A 25,639-nucleotide genomic window follows, 5' to 3' on the forward strand; every position below is an offset into this window, starting at 1 on the left:
AATAAAAATACATGGAAAGTCAGGATCAGATACTGAAGTCTCATCTCATGAGTCCGCAGCCGAGGTATCTGACACTGAAGTGTCATCAATTCATGCAGTCACACAATCATCTGACTCATTATCAGTTTCATCAAAAACTGCATCAACATCTGCATCCGAATTACCACCCATTACTGAAACAACAACATCAACTTCGCCACCGGCTGCACCTGTAATTTCAACAACCATCGCAGCATCACCGACATGTTCTACTGGGTCAGCTACATTGATTGGACTCCGATTTTTGTTGCCGCCATGGCAAACGACAACTGGCCTCGACTTTGGTCGTCCATCATCTGCATTATACGTGTCAAGCCCAACTGCAACGACAACTTCAGCATTGTTCGAAACTCTAAATAAATTCATGAAGGATGAGTTTAGTAAACTTCATGCTCGTATTGACCGTGCTATGTTACCGTCCTGCGGTTACGTCAATACCATCTGGGGTATCAAGATTTGATATCCGGTGGATGGAACGTATCGACGAGAAGTTAGAGGATCTTCAAATTGTCGTTCAAATCAACACCGACCAAGTTGCAGAACTCCAACTACTCCAAAACCAGAGTCAAGTCCTATTACAAACCTCACAGCACGACTTGATCAGTTAACTGAGCAGGTCCAAAGGAGACAGAAAATGATCGCAGAAATTAAGTGGCCAAGTCCAGAAGAAATTGTACAGAAATTTCAGGCAGTTATTTTAGAATCAAAATTGACTGTCACTGAAATCAGCTGTCAGACAACAACAACATCAGCTACAACTTCTACTCCAGCCAAAGTAGAGTATGACATCGGTACTACTCCAAATAACACATCAGTGCAGCCATTACTGGCTCAACAAGCTTCTGCTTGCGGTCTGAATCCAGGACTCAAGATTGGCGATGGCGCATATCAGCGTCCATCGCTGGAAAATGTCAGATTTCCACCATCATCATTGCTTTCTAGGAAAATGGCTCGTCAAGAGTTAATTGAGAAGGAAGAATCGACACTACGAGCTTCGGGAGCTATTCCTAAGGATATTAAGACTAAGATCCAGATGGTAACTTTTGCTAACTCGTTACCGTATTCACAGACAGCTCCGGCACCAAGGTATGAGGTTCCATTACAACCAACAAATGCCTACAAATAATTCATGTCGGGCTTATCACCTGCTCCGGCATCCAACTCCATTGTAACTGCTACGGGTAAGACACCACAAGTTGTAATCCCTCGGTATTCATTTCATGGACTGTGACACCTTATGCAAAGCCATTGAGGAGTTCTGTGTAACCGTCAAGCCTCGTGTGTGTCACACTGAACTGACAGAATCATGGACGCAAAAGGTAACAATTCAAGCTCAGTCGTATTTATCTCCAATGCGTGCCAAAACTGCGGGCAGCGGAATCATAAAATTGCCGAATGCCAATTACCATGGCAGTCGGATATGTGCCCAGTATATTATCAAGATCAAGTGACAACGGCAACGTGCTTCCGTCCGCACGACAAGAATTACAAAGATTACAATCGGGGACGTTGTCAAGGCTGTGGTATTCGATTTCAATTGTTTGATTCACATTGCATTACATGCAATCGCCGATACCTAGATTACAAGTATTGGATAGTGACGAAGTACCCTCCAGAGGACATCGAGCGATTCTATCGAAGCCATCTGCGAGCAACTAAAAAAACTGAATAAATTCATTCATCTTCTCACGCAACCGATTTAGATGTAAATCTAAATAAACACATACATCGAATCATATCCATCTCATTGATACATTTTGTAAATAGTTACAATTTACTTCTATTAGTAAAATAATAATAATGATAATAATAATAATAATAATAATAATAATAATAATAATAATAATAATAATAACAATAATGCCCGCGGTGCATGTTGTGCGGCCAGGGGGGTCTTATTTACCCCGTGGCGCATCGTGGGCAATGTAGGCTGGCCTCCCATCTGCTGGCCTACCAATCGCATAACAAACTTTACGTTGGGTTAACTCCCCAACGTAAAGTAAAACTGAGTTCAAGACAATACTGAACCAGGAAGTGCTCCCCACAACCTGCCCTTCTCGGATGAGGGCAACCCACTAGCTGGGCGGAGTACCGAGATTCCGAACGATGACGACCTTGGCGAACAACGGACTGCATTTAGGTGGACGGAGGAATTACGAGCCGATCTCTTGATGTGCTATAATAACAGTGAACCGGAGCGGAGAGGCTACATGGCGAAGATGAAAGCTCTCTGGAGCAATATGCATCCTAACTACAGCCATCTGTCACAACAACATCTCCGAGACTATGCCTCTCATCTCCGGCGAACACGGAGATCACTGTTAATGAACAGACGATTATCTCATCGTCTGTCTTTTCCAGCACAGTTACATCAAGAGAGACGCCGTTCTTCTGAAGACGCTGACAATGATTTTGAAAGACGACAAGTATGTATCTCAAAGAAGATACACTACCCAAAACAGCTACTTGACACGGAGAACCGAGAACTATCTGCCCGGATTCAGGAAGACTCTATTTTGCTCACCATCAATCAAGCTGTCTATTATGCTGCTTCCTCACTCTTACCTCCAGCGAGGAGAAATATTTCTTCTCCTGAGGCAAAGATGAGAGGGCGCATTGGGCAGCTGTCACTGAAGATTGATAATCTCCGGAAACATGTCTCCCGCATTCAGTGTGTGATTGAGTATGTAAATGCACGTAAAGCATTTACATCTAAAGTCCGCCGCATTGCGGCTGGACTACGCTATCAGCATCACACACTGAATAAGGAGAATCTTCTTAATATCAAAGAAGGTTCCCTTAATAGGTTGCGGGCTCTAGTGACTGCTAAAAAGTCACTAAAGAAAAAGCTGAAGCGGCTTACCAATAACTCTTTGTTTCGGTTAAGTCCTTCACGCTTTCTGACACCTAAGACATCTGTTTCTGGCGATTCCCCATCCATCGAGCAAGTAGAAGCTTTCTGGTCCGAGTTGTATGGTGATCAACCGAACGTGAATCGTGACACTCCAGCTCTCAACGACTTTGAAGCATTTTGTCGACAACATCGCAACGACAATGCTGATGAAGAGAGCCCCGAAGTTAGCGTGGAAGAAGTTCGTTCAGCTCTGGACAATGGTAAGAACTGGGCTGCTCCGGGTCCAGATGGCATTAACCTGTTTTGGTGGAAGAAATTAACTTCTACCCATAGTCATCTGGCCCGGATTTTTACAGCGTTCATCAGAGGTAATGAACCAATTCCTTGCTGGCTTGTAGAAGGGCGAACCGTGCTCATCCCAAAGAAAGGAGACTTGTCTGACCCGAAAAACTACAGGCCTATCACCTGTTTGAATGCGGTTTATAAGATTTTCACCAAAATCTTGAATAATCGCATTCTGCAGGAGATAGACCCTGTATGGCAGCAGATATACGAACAACGTGGCAGTAAAAGAGGCCTGTCAGGTTGCAAAGAGAATCTGTTAGTGGATCGTTGTGTCATTCAAGACGCGATCTGCTATCAGCGCAACCTGTCAATGGCCTGGATTGACTAACGCAAGGCATTTGACTCAACATCTCATGAGCTTATTCTCTTTTTGCTCAAATGCCTTGGGGTCAATCACGATACAGTGGGATACATTCGGCGTACGATGCAGCTTTGGCGAACACGGTTCCACATTTCATGTGGCAACGACAAACGTGTAACCGAAGCTGTACAGTACAAACGAGGATTCTTTCAGGGAGATTCTCTGAGCCCTCTGCTGTTTTGTATCTCACTGCTGCCAATATCTGTTGCACTACGCCGCACCCGTGGATACTTAGTGGGTCCACAAAATGATCGAAAGTATTCGATCACCCACTTACTCTACATGGATGATCTGAAGGTGTATGCTTCTGATGAGGAACACCTTCAGACAGCCTTGAATATCGTAGGGGAGTATACCCGGGATGTTGGCATGGCTTTTGGGTTGGACAAGTGCGCGGTCATTAATCTGGTGAAGGGTAAGTGTTCTGATGTGCGTGAGGATATCGAGTTAGTAGATGGGAGCGTCATTGACCATCTTGACGCCGGAGAGTCGTACAAATATCTAGGGATTGACGGGAGTCCTATGCAGGACGCCTCGAAAATCGAAACGACTCTCTGCAGCGAGTATGTGCGGAGACTCCGGAAAATCTGGTCATCAGAACTTTCCGGGAAAAACAAAGTCTCTGCAACAAACATGCTTGCTGTCCCGGTACTCCTCTACTCTTTCGGTGTTCTTAAATGGGCCCGAAAAGAGCTCAGAGATCTCGATATCAAGACACGCAAAGTCATGAATATGAATCGGTGCATGCACCCTAAATCCTCAATAACCAGATTATACCTTTCCCGGCACATCGGAGGGAGAGGTTTACAGAGCTTGGAATGTCTACACGATCGTTTGGTTTTGGGTATAACATACGAGGTTGTCAATTTCACTGCAGATGAAAACGACTTCCTTATGCAAATTGTTCATAGTCATGAGAATAGGCATAGGGGAGCGTTTTTATATAAGGCAGCAATGTACGCGGCAAAATCCTTCGGTCTTGGAAGAGTAAACCCTCTTATCGAACTCCCTAAGGAGGAATTTAAGAGGGTCATCAGCAATGCTGAGCAACAAAAACTGCTCAGCACACATATGGACAAGTCCATGCACAGCGTGTTCTTTAAACACGTGCGTGAACATGGCTTGTCCGAGCAGCTGACGTTTTCCTTCCTTAGGTCAGCTGGCCTGATGTTCGAGACCGAAGGATATATTTTTGCCTGCCAAGATGGTGTAATCAATACTCTTGAATACCGTGCTAAGGTGCTCCAGATGCAGGTACCCGACACTTTGTGTAGGGTGTGTAAACAACATCCTGAGACGCTTATGCATCTATTGTCAGCATGTCCTGTGCTGGCAAGAAATGCATATGTCCAGCGTCACAATGCTGCTCTGCGAGTACTTTATTACCACCTAAGACATACTCACGGTATCGATAAAACACCAGTGCTGCCTTATCTGCCAGGAGATATTCCGCAAGTTGTTGAGAATGACCGTTGCCGTATTTATTGGAACGTGCCATTCGCAACAACGCGGAAAATCGATCACAATAAACCTGATATTGTGCTCTTTGATAAAACCGCTCGTGACATTTATGTCATCGAGTTCTCAGCACCTGCTGAGTATAACATCACGGTTAAAGAGGAGCACAAACACGAAATATATCAGGATCTCCTGTTTGAAATTGGCAAACTCTACCCAGGTTACCGTGTAAAGCTTGTCGTACTTATTGTTGGCGTCCTAGGAGAGATGAAACAGACTTTTGTGTCTGCATTGGCTAAAATCCCAACTTGTTCTCCGCAAGTCGAGTTTTTGGCATCGCGGATAAAAAAGACTGTTATTCTCGGATCCCTCCGTCTCTTAAGGCAACGAAACTTGGCCTGCTGCTCATGCTGATCATCTTGTTGATGAAGCATCGCAGTAGTAATGATTTGGCGCTCAGGTGAGGCCCTCGGTAGAGTCGGACTACCGGGGATAACCCCCTGAGCATTTAACTAAAAAAAAAAAAAAAAAAAAATAATAATAATAATAATAATAATAATAATAATAATAATAATAATGATAATGATAATGATAATGATAATGATAATGATAATGATAATGATAATGATAATGATAATGATAATAATAATGATAATGATAATGATAATGATAATGATAATGATAATGATAATGATAATGATAATGATAATGATAATGATAATAATAATGATAATAATAATAATGATAATGATAATGATAATGATAATGATAATGATAATGATAATGATAATGATAATGCTAATGATAATGATAATGATAATGATAATGATAATGATAATGATAATGATAATGATAATGATAATGATAATGATAATGATAATGATAATGATAATGAAAATGATAATGATAATGATAATAATAATAATAATAATAATAATAATAATAATAATAATAATAATAATAATAATAATAATAATAATAATAATAATAATAATAATAATAATAATAATATTAATAATAATAATAATAATAATAATAATAATATTAATAATAATAATAATAATAATAATAATAATATTAATAATAATAATAATAATAATAATAATAATAATAATATTAATAATAATAATAATAATAATAATAATAATAATAATAATATTAATAATAATAATAATAATAATAATAATAATATTAATAATAATAATAATAATAATAATAATAATAATAATAATAATAATAATAATAATAATAATAATAATAATAATAATAATAATAATAATAATAATAATAATAATAATAATAATAATAATAATAATAATAATAATAATAATAATAATAATAATAATAATAATAATAATAATAATAATAATAATAATAATAATAATAATAATAATAATAATAATAATAATAATAATAATAATAATAATAATAATAATAATAATAATAATAATAATAATAATAATAATAATAATAATAATAATAATAATAATAATAATAATAATAATAATAATAATAATAATAATAATAATAATAATAATAATAATAATAATAATAATAATAATAATAATAATAATAATAATAATAATAATAATAATAATAATAATAATAATAATAATAATAATAATAATAATAATAATAATAATAATAATAATAATAATAATAATAATAATAATAATAATAATAATAATAATAATAATAATAATAATAATAATAATAATAATAATAATAATAATAATAATAATAATAATAATAATAATAATAATAATAATAATAATAATAATAATAATAATAATAATAATAATAATAATAATAATAATAATAATAATAATAATAATAATAATAATAATAATAATAATAATAATAATAATAATAATAATAATAATAATAATAATAATAATAATAATAATAATAATAATAATAATAATAATAATAATAATAATAATAATAATAATAATAATAATAATAATAATAATAATAATAATAATAATAATAATAATAATAATAATAATAATAATAATAATAATAATAATAATAATAATAATAATAATAATAATAATAATAATAATAATAATAATAATAATAATAATAATAATAATAATAATAATAATAATAATAATAATAATAATAATAATAATAATAATAATAATAATAATAATAATAATAATAATAATAATAATAATAATAATAATAATAATAATAATAATAATAATAATAATAATAATAATAATAATAATAATAATAATAATAATAATAATAATAATAATAATAATAATAATAATAATAATAATAATAATAATAATAATAATAATAATAATAATAATAATAATAATAATAATAATAATAATAATAATAATAATAATAATAATAATAATAATAATAATAATAATAATAATAATAATAATAATAATAATAATAATAATAATAATAATAATAATAATAATAATAATAATAATAATAATAATAATAATAATAATAATAATAATAATAATAATAATAATAATAATAATAATAATAATAATAATAATAATAATAATAATAATAATAATAATAATAATAATAATAATAATAATAATAATAATAATAATAATAATAATAATAATAATAATAATAATAATAATAATAATAATAATAATAATAATAATAATAATAATAATAATAATAATAATAATAATAATAATAATAATAATAATAATAATAATAATAATAATAATAATAATAATAATAATAATAATAATAATAATAATAATAATAATAATAATAATAATAATAATAATAATAATAATAATAATAATAATAATAATTAATTCATAGGGGAGAGCGCCAAAACCCCTTCTGAGACAAACATGTAATTAATTAATCAATGTAACGGGACTAAGTCCACTTCCGCCGAACGGAGGCCGTTTCCTCGCTCTTTTGGACATACACGCGTTGTAGGGTGTCCTCATTTACTACCCCGACGACACTCTTAGTTAAAAATTGACAAAGAATGGACGTTAACCGAAGGTATACTCAAAAATCCTTATTGCACGTGGTGTCTAACCACAGCCACCACAAGTCCAACCTCTTTGGGTCAAACACTGCTCCTATCTCAGTAAATAGAGGGACTCTGGTCACAGTGGGCTTGGAAAGGCCCCTCGTGGTACTTAACTCCCAGCTTTGGTCAACATGCTTGCATAGGATTAGTGGTAGGATGCAAGTTTTCCCCAACCCATACGGGTTTCTTTCACTTATAAACACTAAGATTTCAGTCACGCCATTATACACACTTGCCCTCATCCATCACCTCGTGTTCTCTTATCGCCGACTTTTTGGGGTGCCATGATGTTTTGAGAAACAAAATGGCGGAGGTCGTCCCACTCGGGAAACTTATCTGTTCAATAAGCCATTGCGGAGGTATAAAATTCCAAACTTAAATCTTAATTTTCCTATGATATTTAGATGGAAAATAAAAACTCGTGAATCGCCACCTTCAAATATTAATATTAAGGTCTCATATTTTAACAGGGTCTTTGTCTAGAGATACTCTGCCGATTTTCCAATGTTCTTTGATAAAAAAAAAAAAAAAAAAAAAAAAAAAAATAAAATCGATTTTTTGAAACACTAGTGATTATAGCATTGATACTTGTCTAGTAGCTTACAAAATAGGTTTTTATAGATGATAGTTGGATTATTGTCCTTACTGTCCGTTTTTTCTAACATGCAGAGGTCTATAGTAAAATTAAAGTCCTATCATGTACACCATAGTGGTATCGGATGTATTTGTTTCGGAAGGACTATTTTCGGAAGGACTATGATATTTTTCAATAACACGTCCTGTTTCATAATATTTACTTTATATGCTAATGGTTTAAGTAGACATTGATACCATTGATATTTACTATCCATTTCCGTGAATTCTAAGTACTGTTGTAAGGGATTACTACTGAAGCAGATGCTTGATGCTGTATATTTGAAGGACAATTCCATTATTCTTAAATCAAGTGGGAGTATATGCGCTTCAGCAAGTACACTTTATTTGGGGCTCGTTTGAAAGGCTTTGATAGCTAATCTCAGTGATGTAGACTGTATTGGATCGAGCAGGGCTACTGCGGACTTCTAGCAACAATTTTATAACCTACTAGCTGACCCGGCAGACTTCGTATTGCCTCAACCGATTGTAGAGCAAAATAAAACATCAACTCTGTTTAGGTTTTCAGTCTAGGAAATCAGTGTACCGACATGATCTGGGTTCGATTCCCAGTGGGGCCATCTATGAGGCGTTTCACGCCGAATCAGACACCATTTAACTTTTGAACCTCGGATTTTTTTGAAACTTTTTAATCTATTAGCATAGGTTGAAAGAGGCCTTCATGATTTTTTTTAATTTTTTCCTCCAATCGTTTTCGAAATATCGAATTTTGAAAAAGGAAAAGATTTTTCTTTCAAATACCTGTAACTTTGCGAAAAGTAGTTTAAACAAAATTTCCAGAAAGCCAAAAAATGTGAGTTTTCAAATATGTTTTCAATAAAAAATATCGAAAAGAATTTTAGATCCACGCTTCTATTGAAATTTTAACTTTCAAGAATAAATGGTCGATTTACAAAAAAAAACATGCTGATTGATTTTCCTCATAATTTCTCACAGCAAACTGTCACCTATTTTACAACTTTTCCATCTACGCTAATAATGGGACAATGATGTGATCTATTTATATTAGATTTCTTAAATTTCATATTCCAGTTGTTTTTTAAGAAAATTGTCTTAAAATGATAGCATGCTCAGGATTTACTGTTAATAAATATCTGAAACACAACTGTCATCAAAATTTTCCAATTTTCCTACACAGAAAAATTATTGCTAATTAATTAATAAATAATAATTTCAATTAATAACAATAAATATTAATTAATTAATAATATTTTTTCTGAGGAAATAAAATTAAAGAATTATGTTGATAGTTGTTTGTCAGATAATTATTAACAGTGAATCCTGAGCGTACTATTATTATAAGACATTTTTTTTAAAAAAAAAATTGGAATATGAAATTTGAAAAATAACAAAAAAATAGATCCCATCGTTGTTCTATTATGAGCATAGCTGGGAAATTTGAAGAATGGGTGAGAGTTTGCTGTGAAAAATTATGAGAAAAATCGATCAGTACGTGTTTTTTTGTAAATCGAGAATTTATGCGAAAAAGTTTAAATTTCAATAGAAGCGTGGTTCAAAAAATGTTTTTGATATTTCTTACTGAAAAGATGTTTAAAAATAGACATTTTTTGTCTCTTTGACAATTTTATTTAAACCACTTTTCGAAAAGTTACAGGTGTTTGAAAAACAACCTCTACATTTTTCAAAATTCGATATTTCGAAAACGGTTAAGGAAAAAAATTAGAAAAAAATCATGAATGTTTTTTTCAACCTATATTAAAAGTTACAAAAAAAAACCGCGGTGCAAAAGCTAAATGGTGTCCGATTTGGCGTGGAACCCCCCCTATATTTTTCTTAATTTATCCATAAATTGTCTGATTGAGTAGGTTTGCGTGTTTAGGTTTCCATTAGATTAAACTGGTTTTCACTATGTAAAAAACCAATTTAATACAGTGGAAACCTAAACATGCAAATCTTCTCAATAAGACAATTTATAGATTAATCGAGAAAAATATAGATAGCCTGAACTGGGAATTGATCCCAGACCATGTCGGTATCGCGCCGAGTGCTCTTCCAATTGAGCTATCCGGCACTATACTAAACTTATATTTATTCAACTTTCAAACCTATTTTGGACTTCCACAAATAATTCGAGACCAAAATTAGCCAAATCGGTTTAGCCGTTCTTGAGTTTTAGCGAGACTAACGAACAGCAATAGATTCTTATTTATATAGAAGATTATTATGATGCAAAATCACGTATTGAGCTAAATGGTTATGGATTCTTCAGCTATGAATTTATTTATTTTCTATTTATTTTTTGATAAAGCAAAATTTTATAATCTACTGGGTTATATTTTATTTGATATATCTTGAGTTGATTATAATTTTATTTAATGTCTAGTTTATTAAAGTTGAAATTACTGATGCGATGTTTTCACTCAAGCGACTTTGTCTTTGTGTATACCGGTTGTGTCTTGCCTATCTTGGACGGTCGCGCCTGGTGCGCCTCAGGTGGCAATAAATCAAGAATTGACTGAGCATCGACACACTGCTTCCTACTATACCGACTAAAAGGCTAATAGATTCCGCGGAACATTCTAAAACGGAAACTATTCGAATTTATCAGTATTATTTCCCAATTTTTCTGAGGATTATTATATCTTTCTTATTGCCTGTCTTTCTTATATTATGAGAATAATTTTGCTTCACGACATTGAGTCTTCCTGGCTGTTCGGGTATTGTCGTGTTTTTTTTCTCTTTCTACTCTTGTACCAAGTAAATTATTGTTGCTATTATAATTTCACAGACTTTAAGTTGTCACGTAACGATTTAATTTATTTAATATTAATTATTTTGTAAGACTAAAAATGTAATTTTAAATTCGAATGTAAATCGTTACGCGAGCATTTCACCACTACGCCTGCGTCAAGACAGAAGTCTGCTGTCACGTGGCATATTCGCGCAGTGCTTGTATGTGTGTGCACGTTGATGAATTGATTTTAATTGGTTATTGAGAAATATCACTGGATGATATTTATTAGTTCAAAGTATATATTTATAATTCAAAGGTATCTGGGCAGCATAATCCGTTACAATATTGTGCCCCAATAATTATTTTGTATTTTCAAATCAAATATTTCAGCCGGGTATTGAGGTATTAAAAACATTGACCGCTGGGTGAAAAAAAGTCGATACATTTTCCTCGAACTGTTTAAATAATTAATACTAATTAATTATAAGGATGAGAGGATCTGGTGTATGTGAATTGGCGGGTAGTTAATAATTTTATTTAACACTGAGTTTGCATAAATAATAACTATAGATAATTATTTACAATATTTCCACTTGATGAGAATTATGTTGCATGAGAAAATACTTCAGATGTTAGTTTTAGTATTTTATTTTATGAGATTGCACTCGCGATCAACACGTGGCCAAGATGGCGACTTGGCGGTAACAATGCCGGTACACGAGGTGAGACTGATTTAATGAAAATAACAATGAAATTACTTATGAGAGCAAAAATAATATGTGGAATGATTACTGAGAATTGTTATAAGCAAGTTATCGCAATTTATTTAATGAGAGCACCAATGATTTATTATTTAATGAGAGATTAATAAATGCACGAGGCGTCAACCATGAAAATACTTTAAGCAATATATATGAGAGAAAGCGCAAATGTGTGAGAGAGACAGAACTTCCGTCTTCCTCATCCCCACTCGAGCGGTCGTTACGATGAGAATGTGACTAGCGGAGCCGCCTATGGTTGATTGGTGATCGACTGTAGTATCGACTATAGTATCGATCACTTATCCGCCGTGAGAATGATGATGAGAGCGCGGGAGATTTGAACATGAACACTACCGTCGCTGATTTTTCAAAATAGAATAATTTTTATTTAATTAATTATACAGCTTAAAAATATGAATTTTAAATAAATAAATATTACATTTAATTAGGTATTCATTGACGTATCATCCAGGTTTGAATAAAATATTTTTATAATTTATTTATATAAAGTAAGGTCCAGGGCTAAATAATTAGGGGCAAGTGCCACGCTCCATGGGTGGTCAACAAGTGTTCGCTCAAAAAACTAATCGGATAGTTACAGAGGCTGATTGCGAGCAGACGCGTTGTAGTAGTATTATTATGGTGATTCCATTTCACGTTCTGATTACGTTGACTATTAATAAGGATTTGATAAATATTAATTAATTAAGGTAGTTTGGCACTCGCATCCCAAGTCAAAAAAATGGCTTTTTTTTTACAAGTATGAAACAACTGTTTTAATTATCATTATAATTAATATTAGTAATAATTAGGACAAAATCAATATGTGTCAAAGTTAAATAATTATAATGACAAAATTTACATGAATTACATTGACTAGAACTAGAATAGTTCGAGGTTATGGTAACTGTCATAAATTTTTTAAAGTTGGTACCATAATTTTTTAACATGTTATGTTTATTCACTTTTTAAATAGGTAAACATAACCTCTACATAACAAATGTCAAATGGATTTATGTAAATAATTTATTTACATTGTTTATTGTCTTTACATTAATTTCATTTATATTCAATAAGTTAGTCTCTCAGTGAATATTTTAAATTAAGCGCGCACAATGAAGCTGCCATTTTTTCCCTAGTAAACATGAGAGAAAGTAAGTGTCCGTCTATAAACAAAGACAGATAGCTAATCATCATATTAAAATATTAATTTTAAAAAAACCATGTGGTAAATCATTCTGAAACTTTTTTATTATACGCTTTAGATATCAAATTATCTAATAAAAAGTTTTTTTTTGTGGGTCAAGTTTGTCAATTTTTTACAAACTATTGATTTCCGGTAAAATTGAATAAGGACAATCATAAGAGCCCTGTATAATTATATGATTTGAATTAATTATATCTCTTTAATGACGTGGTAAAAAATTCTGATTTTTTTTTCTCAAGTACATTAAAGTATAATTTTTCAAATAAAAATAAAAAAAGTGCGGGTCAAGTTTGAGAGCTGTGGCTGCCAAACTACCTTAAATTCATCGGGTGATTTGCTTATTTTTCGTTTGATTTAATTCGATCTTGAGTTGCTGAGATTTTTATTCATCTCCGAGTAAGTACTTGCATTCTTGCTCGTGGCGCATCACTTGTTGATACCAGTAGCTGTTGGTCGCCATAGTGGATTAAAATATACGTGCTTGAATTGCAACCCGGTGAGGATATTAAAATTAATTAATGAATCTCCTGAATGATACATATTAAAGATCATCTAGTCAAACATTTAGCAATAATATTATAAGTATTTTAGTGATTGCGACTAGCGCATATCAATCTACGTGGTCACATGACGGTTCATCCGACGACGTTTGGTCCGCGACAGTTCGTCTGACGACATTTGGTTCTCGGACGGAATATCCATTGGACAAGAAACGGTTTCAGAATACGGCTGTATGTTGATGCGGCACGTGAGCAGTGGATGAGTCAGCCGTGTACACATAGATAGCGTTTATTTTACCTACATGTAGCCGGTAATTTACCATCTTATAATAGATTAAATGAAAATTAAAAATATTTAATAATTAATTTCATTTAATACCGCAAGATGGACGGTGACGTATAGGTCTAACCCATTCATAATTTTTGTGGCTACTTCAGTGTTAGGTATGAGGCAGGATGTGTTGGAGGTGCCTTACTGATGATTCCACCAACATATCTGGGATGAAACCTAATTCTGTTCGGTGTCTATTAAACTTTAAGTTTAGTAAAGATTATAAGTTAGATGATTTTACTCGGCGATTCACACATTTTAAAACACGATGTCTACTAATTATCAACCAATTATAAGTTGGATATTTGAGTGCACACGTGTCAGTTTAACATCGAAACGGCGGTTCATGTGTCATCATCCTTGCATATACCCTAGCATCAATTCGTGTTTCGAGTTTTGATTGTTGACTCTTTACGAGGTTTTGTCCGTTGGGAGATTTATCCGCGGTTGAATTGTCTGTCTATGGATTATCTGCGGATGAATTGTCAGATAACCCTCTGAGATATCGATAATCAAAGACAAAAGGATACTTTTCCATTTAAAGACCGATATCTTGGCGAGAAGTGGACGTATCAACGTCCATAAAAAATGAAATTAAAGCTAAATAACGAAGGTATCCGATCTTAAAGTGGTTAAGCGAAAAAAAATTTTCCCACGCCTGTAGACTATAAAAAGTAAATCAAAAAAATTTGAAAATTTTTTTTTGTTGCTGGATTTTCTAAGATTACTCGGAAACCGCTAACACTACAAAATTTTGAAGTTCTAATAAAAAAAAAGGACACTTGAAGCTACAGTTTCTTTTTTTTTAATTTCTTATAGAACTGTTTCTTTCGAAGGTACGGCCTGTTGAATATCACCCATAAATTTTAATTTTTTTTTTATCCTTTAATTTTTTCCAGTAGTGTATGTAAAAAAAATCAATTGCCTAAAATAAGTAATACAATAATAATAGTATGATTGACATCATAATAAGAGACTCCCATATATAATATATTAAATACTAGCTGACCCGGCAGACTTCGTACTGCCTCAATCGATTGTAGAGCTAAATAAAATAATCATCTCAGTTTAGGTTTCCACTTTAGAAAATTGGTATATTACCGTACGATGGACGGTGTGGCTCAATAACTTAAAGATCAAATTGAACGGAATATAGTATACTGCCGGATAGCTCAACTGGTGGAGCACTCGGCGCGATACCGAAATGGTCTGGGTTCGATTCCCAGGTCAGGTTATCTATGAGGATTTTCACGCCAAATCAGACACCATTAAACTTTTGAACCTCGGATTTTTTTGAAACTTTTCAATCTATTAGCATAAGTTGAAAGATGCCTTTATGATTTTTTTCAAATTTTTTCCTCCAATCGTTTTCGGAATATAAAATTTCGACAAAGGACGAGATTTTTCTTTTAAATGCCTGTAACTTTGCGAAAAGTGGTTTAAGCAAAATTTTCAAAGAGTCAAAAAATATTTATTTTTAGATATCTCTTCGATAAAAAATATCGAAAAAAAATTTTAACTACGCTTCTATTGAATTTGAAACTTTTTTGGTATAAATTGTCGATTTACAAAAACCACATACTGATCGATTTTTCTCATAATTTTTCACAGAAAATTCTCACCTATTCTTCAACTTTTCCAGCTATGCTCATAATGGGACAACGATGGGATCTATTTTTTTAAATTTCATATCCCAGTTTTTTTTTTAAGAAAAATATCTTAAAATAATAGTATGCTGAGGATTTATCACAGGAAAATTATTACTAATTATTAATAAGTAATAATTTTAATTAACAAAAATAATTAATTAATTATTAATAATTTTTTGAGGAAATAAAATTAGAAAATTTTGATGATCGTTGTGTTTCAGATAATTATTAACAATAAATTCTGAGCATGCTATTATTTTAAGACATTTTTTTGAAAAAAAAAAAAAAACTGGAATATAAAATTTAAAAAATTAAAAAAAAAAAGATCCCATCGTTTTCCCATTATGAGCATAGCTGGAAAAGTTGAAGAATAGGTGAGAGTTTGCTGTGAAAAATTATGAGGAAAATCGATCAGTATGTGCTTTTTGTAAATCGACAATTTATACGAAAAAGTTTCAATTACAATAGGAGCGGGGTTCAAGAAAATTTTTGATACTCTTTACTGATAAGATGTCTAGAATTTAACATTTTTTGTCTCTTTGAAAATTTCATTTGAACCACTTTTCGCGAAGTTACAGGCGTTTGAAAAAAAAACTTGACATTATTGAAAATTCGATATTTTGAAAACGGTTGGGCGAAAAAATTTGAAAAAAATCATGAAGCCTCTTACAACCTATACTTAAAAACGTTACAAAAAAATCCGCGGTGCAAAAGCTAAAGGTCTCCGATTTGGCGTGAAACGCCCTCTTTATTTTTCTTAATTTATCAATTTCATATAGTGAAAACTTAAACATGCAAACCCTCTCAATAAGGCAATTTATAGATAAATTAAGAAAAATATAGATAGCTCGACTTGAGAATCGAGCCCACACTATGTCGGTATCGCACCGAGTGCTCTACCAGTTAAGTTATCCGGCACTATACTATATTCCGTTCAATTTGATCTATAACTTATTGAGCCACACCGTCCATCGTACGGTAATGCACCAATTTTATATAGTGGGAACCTAAACATGCAAACCTTCTTAATATAACGATTTATAGATGAATTGAAAAAAATATAGACAGCTCAAACTGGGAATCGAACCTAGACCATGTCGGTATCGCGCTGAGTGCTCTACCAGTTGAGCTATGCGGCACCATACTGAACTCATATTTATTCAGCTTTCAAATCTATTTTGGACTTCCACAAATTATTCAAGACCAAAATTAGCCAAATCGGTTCAGCCGTTCTCGAGTTTTAGTGAGACTAACGAACAGCAATTGATTTTTATTTATATAGATATAAAAAAATGATTTGTGTAATGAATAGCTTACATTGGTGAGACTATTGTATAAAATCCTTGATGTAAATATTTTGATTATTGAATGTGATATTTTCTTAACTTTCTATACTCTTTTGTAATTTGGACGATTATTATTTAGTCTAGTAAAAAAAAATAATTATCTTCGTTCTAATTCAAAAACTACATTTTAAATTATTTATCTCTAGGTTATAAATTAAAACAAAAATAAAAAGTTTGCTGGACTTATGTAACATTTTTTAAAATTTGCACATATTCTTCGATTGTTTTTGATATTCATTTTAGATTTCGTGAATTATCCCACATCTGACATTTTTAAAATAAAAAATTATATATCTTTTGATACATGATTTTTTTTTATATAATTGTATTGATTCAGAACTTTAAAATAAATAGTTAAAGTATTAATTATCGAATTATAGCTTGAAAACGTATATCTTTTTTATAACTAAAAAATTACTCGTTTAAATTACAGGAAAATAAACACGAGTAATTTTTTCAATAAAAAAAAAATCATGTTCCAAAAGTTATATAATTTTCTATTTTAAGAATATCAGATGTATAAAAATTTCAGTTATTAGTAATTAACATAAAAAAAATAACATACTCGAGGAGATTTTAAAAAATGTTAAATAAACTGAAGAAGGTTTTGATTTTTGTCTTAATCTATGACTCAGAAATAAATGATTCACCATGTAATTTTGGAATTATAACAAAAACAATTATTCTTTTACTTAAGTAGAATAATAATTAACTTGAATTCTAAAAAAATTTTTTTTTTTTATGTAGAGATTTTTTAAATTAAAAATTGTTAGATGTCCAATTAATAATCTATATTATTAAGAGAATAAGGAAAATTTTGTTCCCGCTATATTTATATAATAAAATAAGTTAATGTTATCAAATTTGGTACCGTTAGAAAGGTCTTTACCTGAATTTGTACCTTTTCATAATTTAAATCCTTTCTTATTGCCGAGTGTTACGTCCAGCTCAGATGCTGAACTTTTTAGCTTTTTTTTTTTTTTTTTTTTTATTGTATCCATTTTTATTTTCTTGTAAAATTTAGTAGGTGACCAAATTTTACTTTCAAACAAATTCATACTGATAAGATATAATGTAGTTTTGAGTATGCTTTAAAAATATGTCGAGGTTGTTTGTTTGCCATTTATTGAAATGTTAGAGCAAATACCTAAATGAAATTTTAATGACTCCTCCGGTCACTATAGAGTAAAGGCTCAAATGTCAGCTGCAAATACTTATCAACAAAAATGCACGTAAAATGTTTTAAAAGAAAAAAATTGAATTTTAGAATTTCGAAAATATCATTCGAATTACATTCAAATTACGTGAACAAAGACGATCGTATTTAATTTGTTTAATTAAATTAATACTTTAATTATTCTGTTACCAAATATGACTAAATGTCACTGAATATAGTTGTGTTATTTATATCGCGTCGCTAATTCCAAAATGACATATTCTTATACTCCCTTTTGGTTTTAAAAAGCATCTCAAAGCCAAAAGAGCGTACACAGGAAAAAAAGGATTCATTGACGCAAGAATTCTTTATTCGCCTAAAGAAAATTTTTACTTACCCCAAGAGATTTTTCGCATTGTAAATTGAAAACAAACATTTATTTGGAACTAGAAAACATTATTTGGCGCAATAAATTATTTCTTGCCTAAAAAATTTTTTGTTGGCCCAAGAAAATTTTTGTATTTAATTCATAATAATAAAAATTTCTTGGGGCAAATAAAAATTTTTTGTGGCAAGAAATCTTTTTTTTCTGCGTGGTTTATAAATTTACTAGTGATATTTGGGCAGTCACATAGTGATTCTAGGTTGCTCGTTTATGATTTTACAGTAAAATTAAATTATACTTATCCAAAAAATTAAAGGAACAAGAAAATATTTTAAATTTTTTAGTGATTTTTGGAAAGTTGTATTTTCGTGAAAAATAATTGTATCGAAAAAATGAAAAGTGCAAATTGAAGCTTATAATCTCTAGTTTAAAGATCTTCCAGCAAAATAATTTTTAAGCTACGGTTTTTGCAGAATTATAAGAAATAGCTTAAGACAAAATTTTTCTGAATTTTTTGGTTTTGTTTTTTAGGTCTATGGGGCTAGAAAAATTTTTTTAGAAAAATCGATTCTTGGCTCTTTTATGAAATTTATTCAGCTACAATTTGATTTTTTTGTTTCTCTGTACGATAATTTGCTGCTGAGATATCAACCTTCAAATGAAAAAAGGTTCTTTCTTCTTTGATCATCAATATCTCAGCAAGTAATGGTCGCACAGTAATTTAAACGGCAGTTTAAGAAACTTGAATAGATTTCCTACAAGCTCCAGTTTCGATTTTTTATTTTTGAATTTTTCTCCATCTTTAATATAAATTTGAGAAACCGTAAAAAAATGGCAATTTTCTGGTTTCTTAGTCAACTCATCGCTACTTTGCAAATATTGATGAAAAGGTTAGTGTTGCCTGGTAATTTCACAGCTTAATGTACCCCCAAAAACTCTGGAAACTTTCAGATTGATCCATTGAACCGTTTCTCCGGGCTGATTGCTCAAAATCTTACAAAATAATTAAAGGAACAAGTTTTGTTCCTTAATTTGTGTAATGATTAGCAAAATAAAATAATTAATTTTTTCGGATTTCTTTTCATTTTTGCATCTGTTATTCAGTAAATATAAGGTAAAGAGAAAAAAAAATTTCTGAAAAGCGAGGGAAAACAAGAATTGTTTTACTTTTTTTTTCACGTTCTACTTGGGTTTTTTTTGTTTTTTGAATTTTTTTCAATTTTACATTTGATACACTGAGTAACTAACGCAAAAATGGAAAGAAATCTGAAAAAAATTAATCTTTTCACTTTGGTAATGATTACACAAATTAAGAATTATAACTTGTTTCTTTAATTGTTTTATAAACCTTTGAGCCATCGGCCTGAACAAACGGTTCAATTGGGCCATTTCTCACATATAATTCCATATTATTACCCATAATTATATGTATTTTTTTCTTAGCCAGGAAGCCACTAACACATACTTACTCTCACCTGTCATTGAGTGATTTTCTACTCTTCGAGCTTATAAATACCATTACTATACAAAATAAATCAAAGTTGGGTACTCCCAGCGACAAATTATACCTATGGAAGTAGTGCCTCCCGCTCGTAAAATTACAACCAGCGCAATTTTGAAAATTTATTTAGTCTATTTAAGGGAGCATAACCGTCGCTTATTACTATATATTTGCTGTATCATCGTTTAACTGTGGCACAAATCTGAGAAAATCTGATGCACTGCTAAATTTAGAGTCTGCAACTGTATCAAACAGCTAAAGAAACTCTATAATCATCTCACTACTGTCGACGAAAACTAGAGATTCAACGTATTATTATCTTCAAGGGAACCTAAAAGCTGTGGCAGAGTCAAGTCAAAACCATACAATAGATGATCGGAGGTTTACCATTGATTTACATGTACTTTGTGACACAATTTGAGTGACAATGACTTGCGTTAAATTTAAAAGGTGTCGCTCCACTATCGGATGATCTGGCGGACTTTTCAGCATCAGTATTAACCTTTCGTTACTCGCGTCCACTTGCCCGACGATTTTCATCGCGTGGCAAGCGCTGTGCTGACCATGTCAATTGAAATGCGACGTTGTCGAATCATAATGCAATAATAAATAATTTTTCACATTAACAACAGTACGTTTGGCAACATGATCAGATAAATTGAATCGACGATTTTAATCGCATAATGAGCACTGTGTCGCATTTTCACATTCTTGTTATACGTAAATATAATTTTTCTATATTTAAAATGTACATTATTAATTATAAGCATATTTAACAATAATATAGATTTCAGAAAGAGAGTCGGTTGAGTATAAAGTAACGAATACCCATATACTAACTTTCATTGAAATTTTAGTCAAAAAAGTGGCGTCACGCTCATAGCGCAAGTAACGAAAGGTTAAGATGTTCTAAATTATTGTAAACCATAATTTGCTTACCATCTATGAATAAGATCGGATTGAAAGATAATTACACAGATCCACAGAAAAAAGTGGTGTGCACTGGGTGACAGACTATGATTTTCTAGCGTATTTTTTCCCACTGAACACGAACATAAAGTCATAATAGGGGGTCAAACTGCAAATATTCGAGGAAATCCCAAAAAACCTATGAAAATCACGATTTAGCAATTTTTTCTGTGTGACAATTATGTTACTATAGATTTCGTCGTTTTTTGGCCCTTATGTCTCTAAATGATCTATGCAACGGATTTCTGCTGCGCTTTTTTCCTGTCTCTTGAGTTTTTTCTTATAGCATCCAACAGTAATTTGCGAACATATTTACTCTCAACTGTCCCTGAAATTGCAGTTCAAACTCCTTCAGATCTTAGTAGAACCCTTCTCTTTGCTCTTCACTAAAGTTACCGTAATTCTTTGAAAATTGGTCGAGATTAGAATCAAGAAAATGTTTTATCATAGTTGCCACAATGTTTTCATCTTGCATTATGTCCAATCCACTAGTAAAACTGTTTTGTGACGCATCATCTTCTAAATCTTCTATAAAATTTGCTACTGGTTGTTGCATACTTAACACAAAAAGGTACGAAATTTTGTCCTTATAGAATCAGCCCACAGCCTTTATATTTATAGTGCAAAAGTAGCAATCCTTTGCATCAAGTAGTTTTCTCCATATGCTCCAGATGATTTTCAACTCAATCATGTGCTATTATGAACCACAAACAGAGTTAGGAATCCAATTTTTAAGATGAAAAGAAACTTTTATATCGAAGCACTTCCCACACTAAGTCACGAACCGATCTGTGAGTTTCTTTGGATTTTTCGCCCCTACCTTGCACAAACAAAGCAAAATACATTTGGATTTCCAAAACATTCATGATCGTTACGAGTGCTAGACGTTCCATCGAAATATTGAGTGGGCAAATAACCACAATTCATTAAAATAAACAAACCCCGCACGCTAGAATACCTTGCCCGATCGCAGGTGAATCAGCAGCCTCAAGATAACCCTTATACCTCCCTAGATCTAAGTATGAGGGCTTTCCGACTTTGACGAGGACAATGTCAACTCGTCGTTGGTCACACCACAGCATTATCCTTATATTCCAGTATTTCTCTGCAAAACAGTGCACCCTCGCCGGCTTCGAAATCACAAAATTTTGACTAGCGAATCATTCTGCACATCCCATTAAAAGGCAGGTGTCATCGTTGTCCGAACATTCCCTGGAAGCAGGTTTCTGTCGTCAAAGACAAAAAATAAAAAAATCTATTGCATCTGTGTGAGACCCAAATAAGATACAATAGGCAATGAATCTATGCAATGATAAATTACGGTCAGATACTACAGAAAGAAACAAACAAAAACCGCGTAACGACAATATCGAACGGAAATAGTTACTAAATCGGGATTTTGATCGTTTTTTTTTTTTTGGTTTTTCTTGAAAATTTGCAGTTTGACTCCAAATTCTGACTTCAGATTCGTGTTCAACAGGAAGAAATACGCCAGAAAACCATAGTTTGACACCCAGCGCACACCAGTATTTTTGTAGACCTGTGTTATTAATTTTACTCGCACTATAATTTCAATGCTACTTATAAGTAAATGAGGATGACCTAATGTGGGCAAATTTTTATAGACATTATTATAATTGTCGATCGAGATAATTATTTAGATTATTAATTAAATTGTTAGTTACCGTATTCATTGTTTATTATTCTCATCTATGTTTTATTAAATATTAAACTATTTGATGAGATATGTTAACAAATAATCTATGAAAACTGTAACTCGAGCTAAGAGCCAGGTCATTTCATTTTTCGTAATTTTCTTTTTTGCATCCAAGTTTTTTGCTTGATGCCTACCCACTGCAATTATTTATTATTATTTAATATATTTTATGTAGAGGTATGTAGGCTGGCTCCTAACCGGATCTCACCCAACCTGAGATGAACAGGGTATCCGTGGATCAATCGAAATTACTGTTTACTTTAATTTTATCAAGTACATTTTAACTTCACCAATGAATGATAAAATAATTTGCATACCACTGCACAGAACTTTTATTATTGGACAGCAAAAAAAAATTCAATCACCTACTGTTTATGTTATAAATACTGGACATCATTAATCAAATTCTAATTTTTAATTAATTATCCTGTGATCTTTTTGTAAGTAACAAAAAAGACACTAAGTCGCGGCTAACATAAAATCATATCAAATTCCAATTGTGACCGTAGTTTGAGCTGGGGGTCACCAATGTACATTAAAAAATCTCGGTTATAAAAATTACATATTACTTCGAATCATACCTGATAATAGAGGGCAGTTGTAAAATGTCCACCGATGATCATCATCACTGCTTAACTCGTTAAATGATGTTACTATTTTCCAACAATTTGGTGCATGATGGGAATACAAATTTGATGTGTAAATTATATTTCCGACTCCATTATTCGTCTTATTAAGGCACACATAGTACGAGTTTATAAGATCTACTGAAGATAATTTTTTTAGTATTTTAGAAGCGTTCTCACACTTTGCACTAGGTACTTCATTTATGATAAAAACTGTCGATCTTATATTAATGAGCCCATTACTCTTTAATGCATTGATGATGTCTTCTGATTGTCGGGAAAATTTAATGACGATCAGCAAAATGTTATTGGCAAAAAAAGATTTTGTAATTTCTAATTTTTTCTTTTCATCATTATACCAATTCAATAAGAACACAATATCAAAAATACTCATTGAAACTGGCTGATTAATTTGTTGAATTCCATCAATTCTGACGTCCGTACCATGGATGATTATTATTCTATGATTGTCGCTGCAGTTGAATACTTGGCCCTATTATAAATATGATAAACGTCAAAAAATTGTTTTGAACCGCCTGGGAAAAAATGATTTTGCCTAATTATATATGAATTTATGTATGATTATATATAATCATATCTACCTCCATATATAATTATGGATGATGGTATATATAATTTGATCTGATTAGACATGACTGATATAAACTCATGTATAGATATGTATGATTTTATATATGATTAGATCTGATCAGTCTTGTTTAATTATGCATAGGTGAATATTATTAAGTATGGTTAAGCATATTGTGTATATAGGTGCAAATATATATATATATATATATATATATATTGTGACATTTTAAAAATTGCACTACAGAATTTGACGCCGACACGTGGTTACTTTACTAAATAATCTGTAATTTTTTATTATTATTCCTACATTATTGTTTTAATAATGTAAGGTTATATTTATTGTGACAGCTATCGTATTTTGACTTGGCTGATCCCGACTTTTGAATGACTTTCCCGCGTCGCTTTAAGTAATTAATTCGTTCAGTTGGCAGCGTGGTACGAGAAAGATCCGAGACTCGCAAAATTAGTCCTAGTTATAATAGTATCAAGTAATTAGGAATTAAGGTAGTTTAAGTTGGTCTTATTAGCTGTAAGATAGGTACTCGTTTGCGGGTCACCAGAGCCAAAGAGGAAATGGTTGAGTCGCGGACCGTCATCGCACGGCCCAAGGAGTTAGCAGCTAGTCTCAGCCGAATGACGACCTCTGGAAATTACCGCTAGCGGAAATGTCCGAAGTTGACCGCGGATCGTGATTTCGCCTGCTGGACGACTAACATCTTCGAACAGCCTAGTTAAGGCACACGAACAGCTAGAGCAAATGAATTCACAGCAGATAGTAGCATGTATCGAGTAATTACCCGAAAACCGGAGTGACATTGAAGTGACCGACCGTCTCAGTGGAAGTTGAAACTGACCGTCACAATGGATATGACTGCCTGGTTGAGGCCCTATCGACGTGCCGCCAAGTGAGGAAGCCCGGAACTAAAGGCGGGAACCTAAAAAGAAAAACAGACGACGCCATTCTGGATCGTACCTCGAGTTAACTGACACGTGCTTCGAGTACTAAAAATTGCTTGTGACTAATTTTTTTTAATAAATACTTCGACTTCGGAAAATAAATTCGGGTTGTTGACGATTACTCCAGGTCGCCACACCAGGACTGCAGGACGAGTTTAATTGTTGGGTGGAGTTTTCCGGTTTTTGGCGGAATTATTCTGACGTCGTTGCCGGCCAGCCAATTAACCCTAGTGACCACGTGGAGCCGCGAGGATTCAGGACTTCGAGATCATCGACCGGTGAGCGAGTCTACCAAATTTGTTTCGAGGGATAACTCGAGTTGAAGCCGAAGAGTGGTGTAATTACACTGATTTAATAGCTTATAGTGGGTAAGGCGTTCACAACTCGACTTATCCCGCTGGTACAATTGTGTCTGTTGTAATTTGGAATTTGATATTAGTACTTGGTAATTACTTTATTTGATAGGTGTTACCGCGTATTGCGAGTCTCGTTATTGCCGTTCC

The 25,639-nt window shown here is 32.3% G+C and overlaps 1 protein-coding gene across 1 annotated transcript; it reads left to right on the plus strand.

Moving 5' to 3' along the window:
• Window positions 1–1,345: 1,345 nt before the first annotated feature.
• Window positions 1,346–7,861, plus strand: LOC128668819 (putative uncharacterized protein DDB_G0286901). Its single transcript, XM_053742614.1, has 3 exons — window positions 1,346–1,562; window positions 2,071–2,465; window positions 6,203–7,861. Exons 1-3 carry the CDS (start codon window positions 1,346–1,348, stop codon window positions 7,859–7,861), a joined length of 2,271 nt encoding a protein of 756 aa, XP_053598589.1.
• Window positions 7,862–25,639: the final 17,778 nt, after the last annotated feature.

This window comes from Microplitis demolitor, chromosome 10 (genome assembly GCF_026212275.2).
Source record: "Microplitis demolitor isolate Queensland-Clemson2020A chromosome 10, iyMicDemo2.1a, whole genome shotgun sequence".
In the NCBI taxonomy this organism is placed as follows: domain Eukaryota; kingdom Metazoa; phylum Arthropoda; class Insecta; order Hymenoptera; family Braconidae; genus Microplitis; species Microplitis demolitor.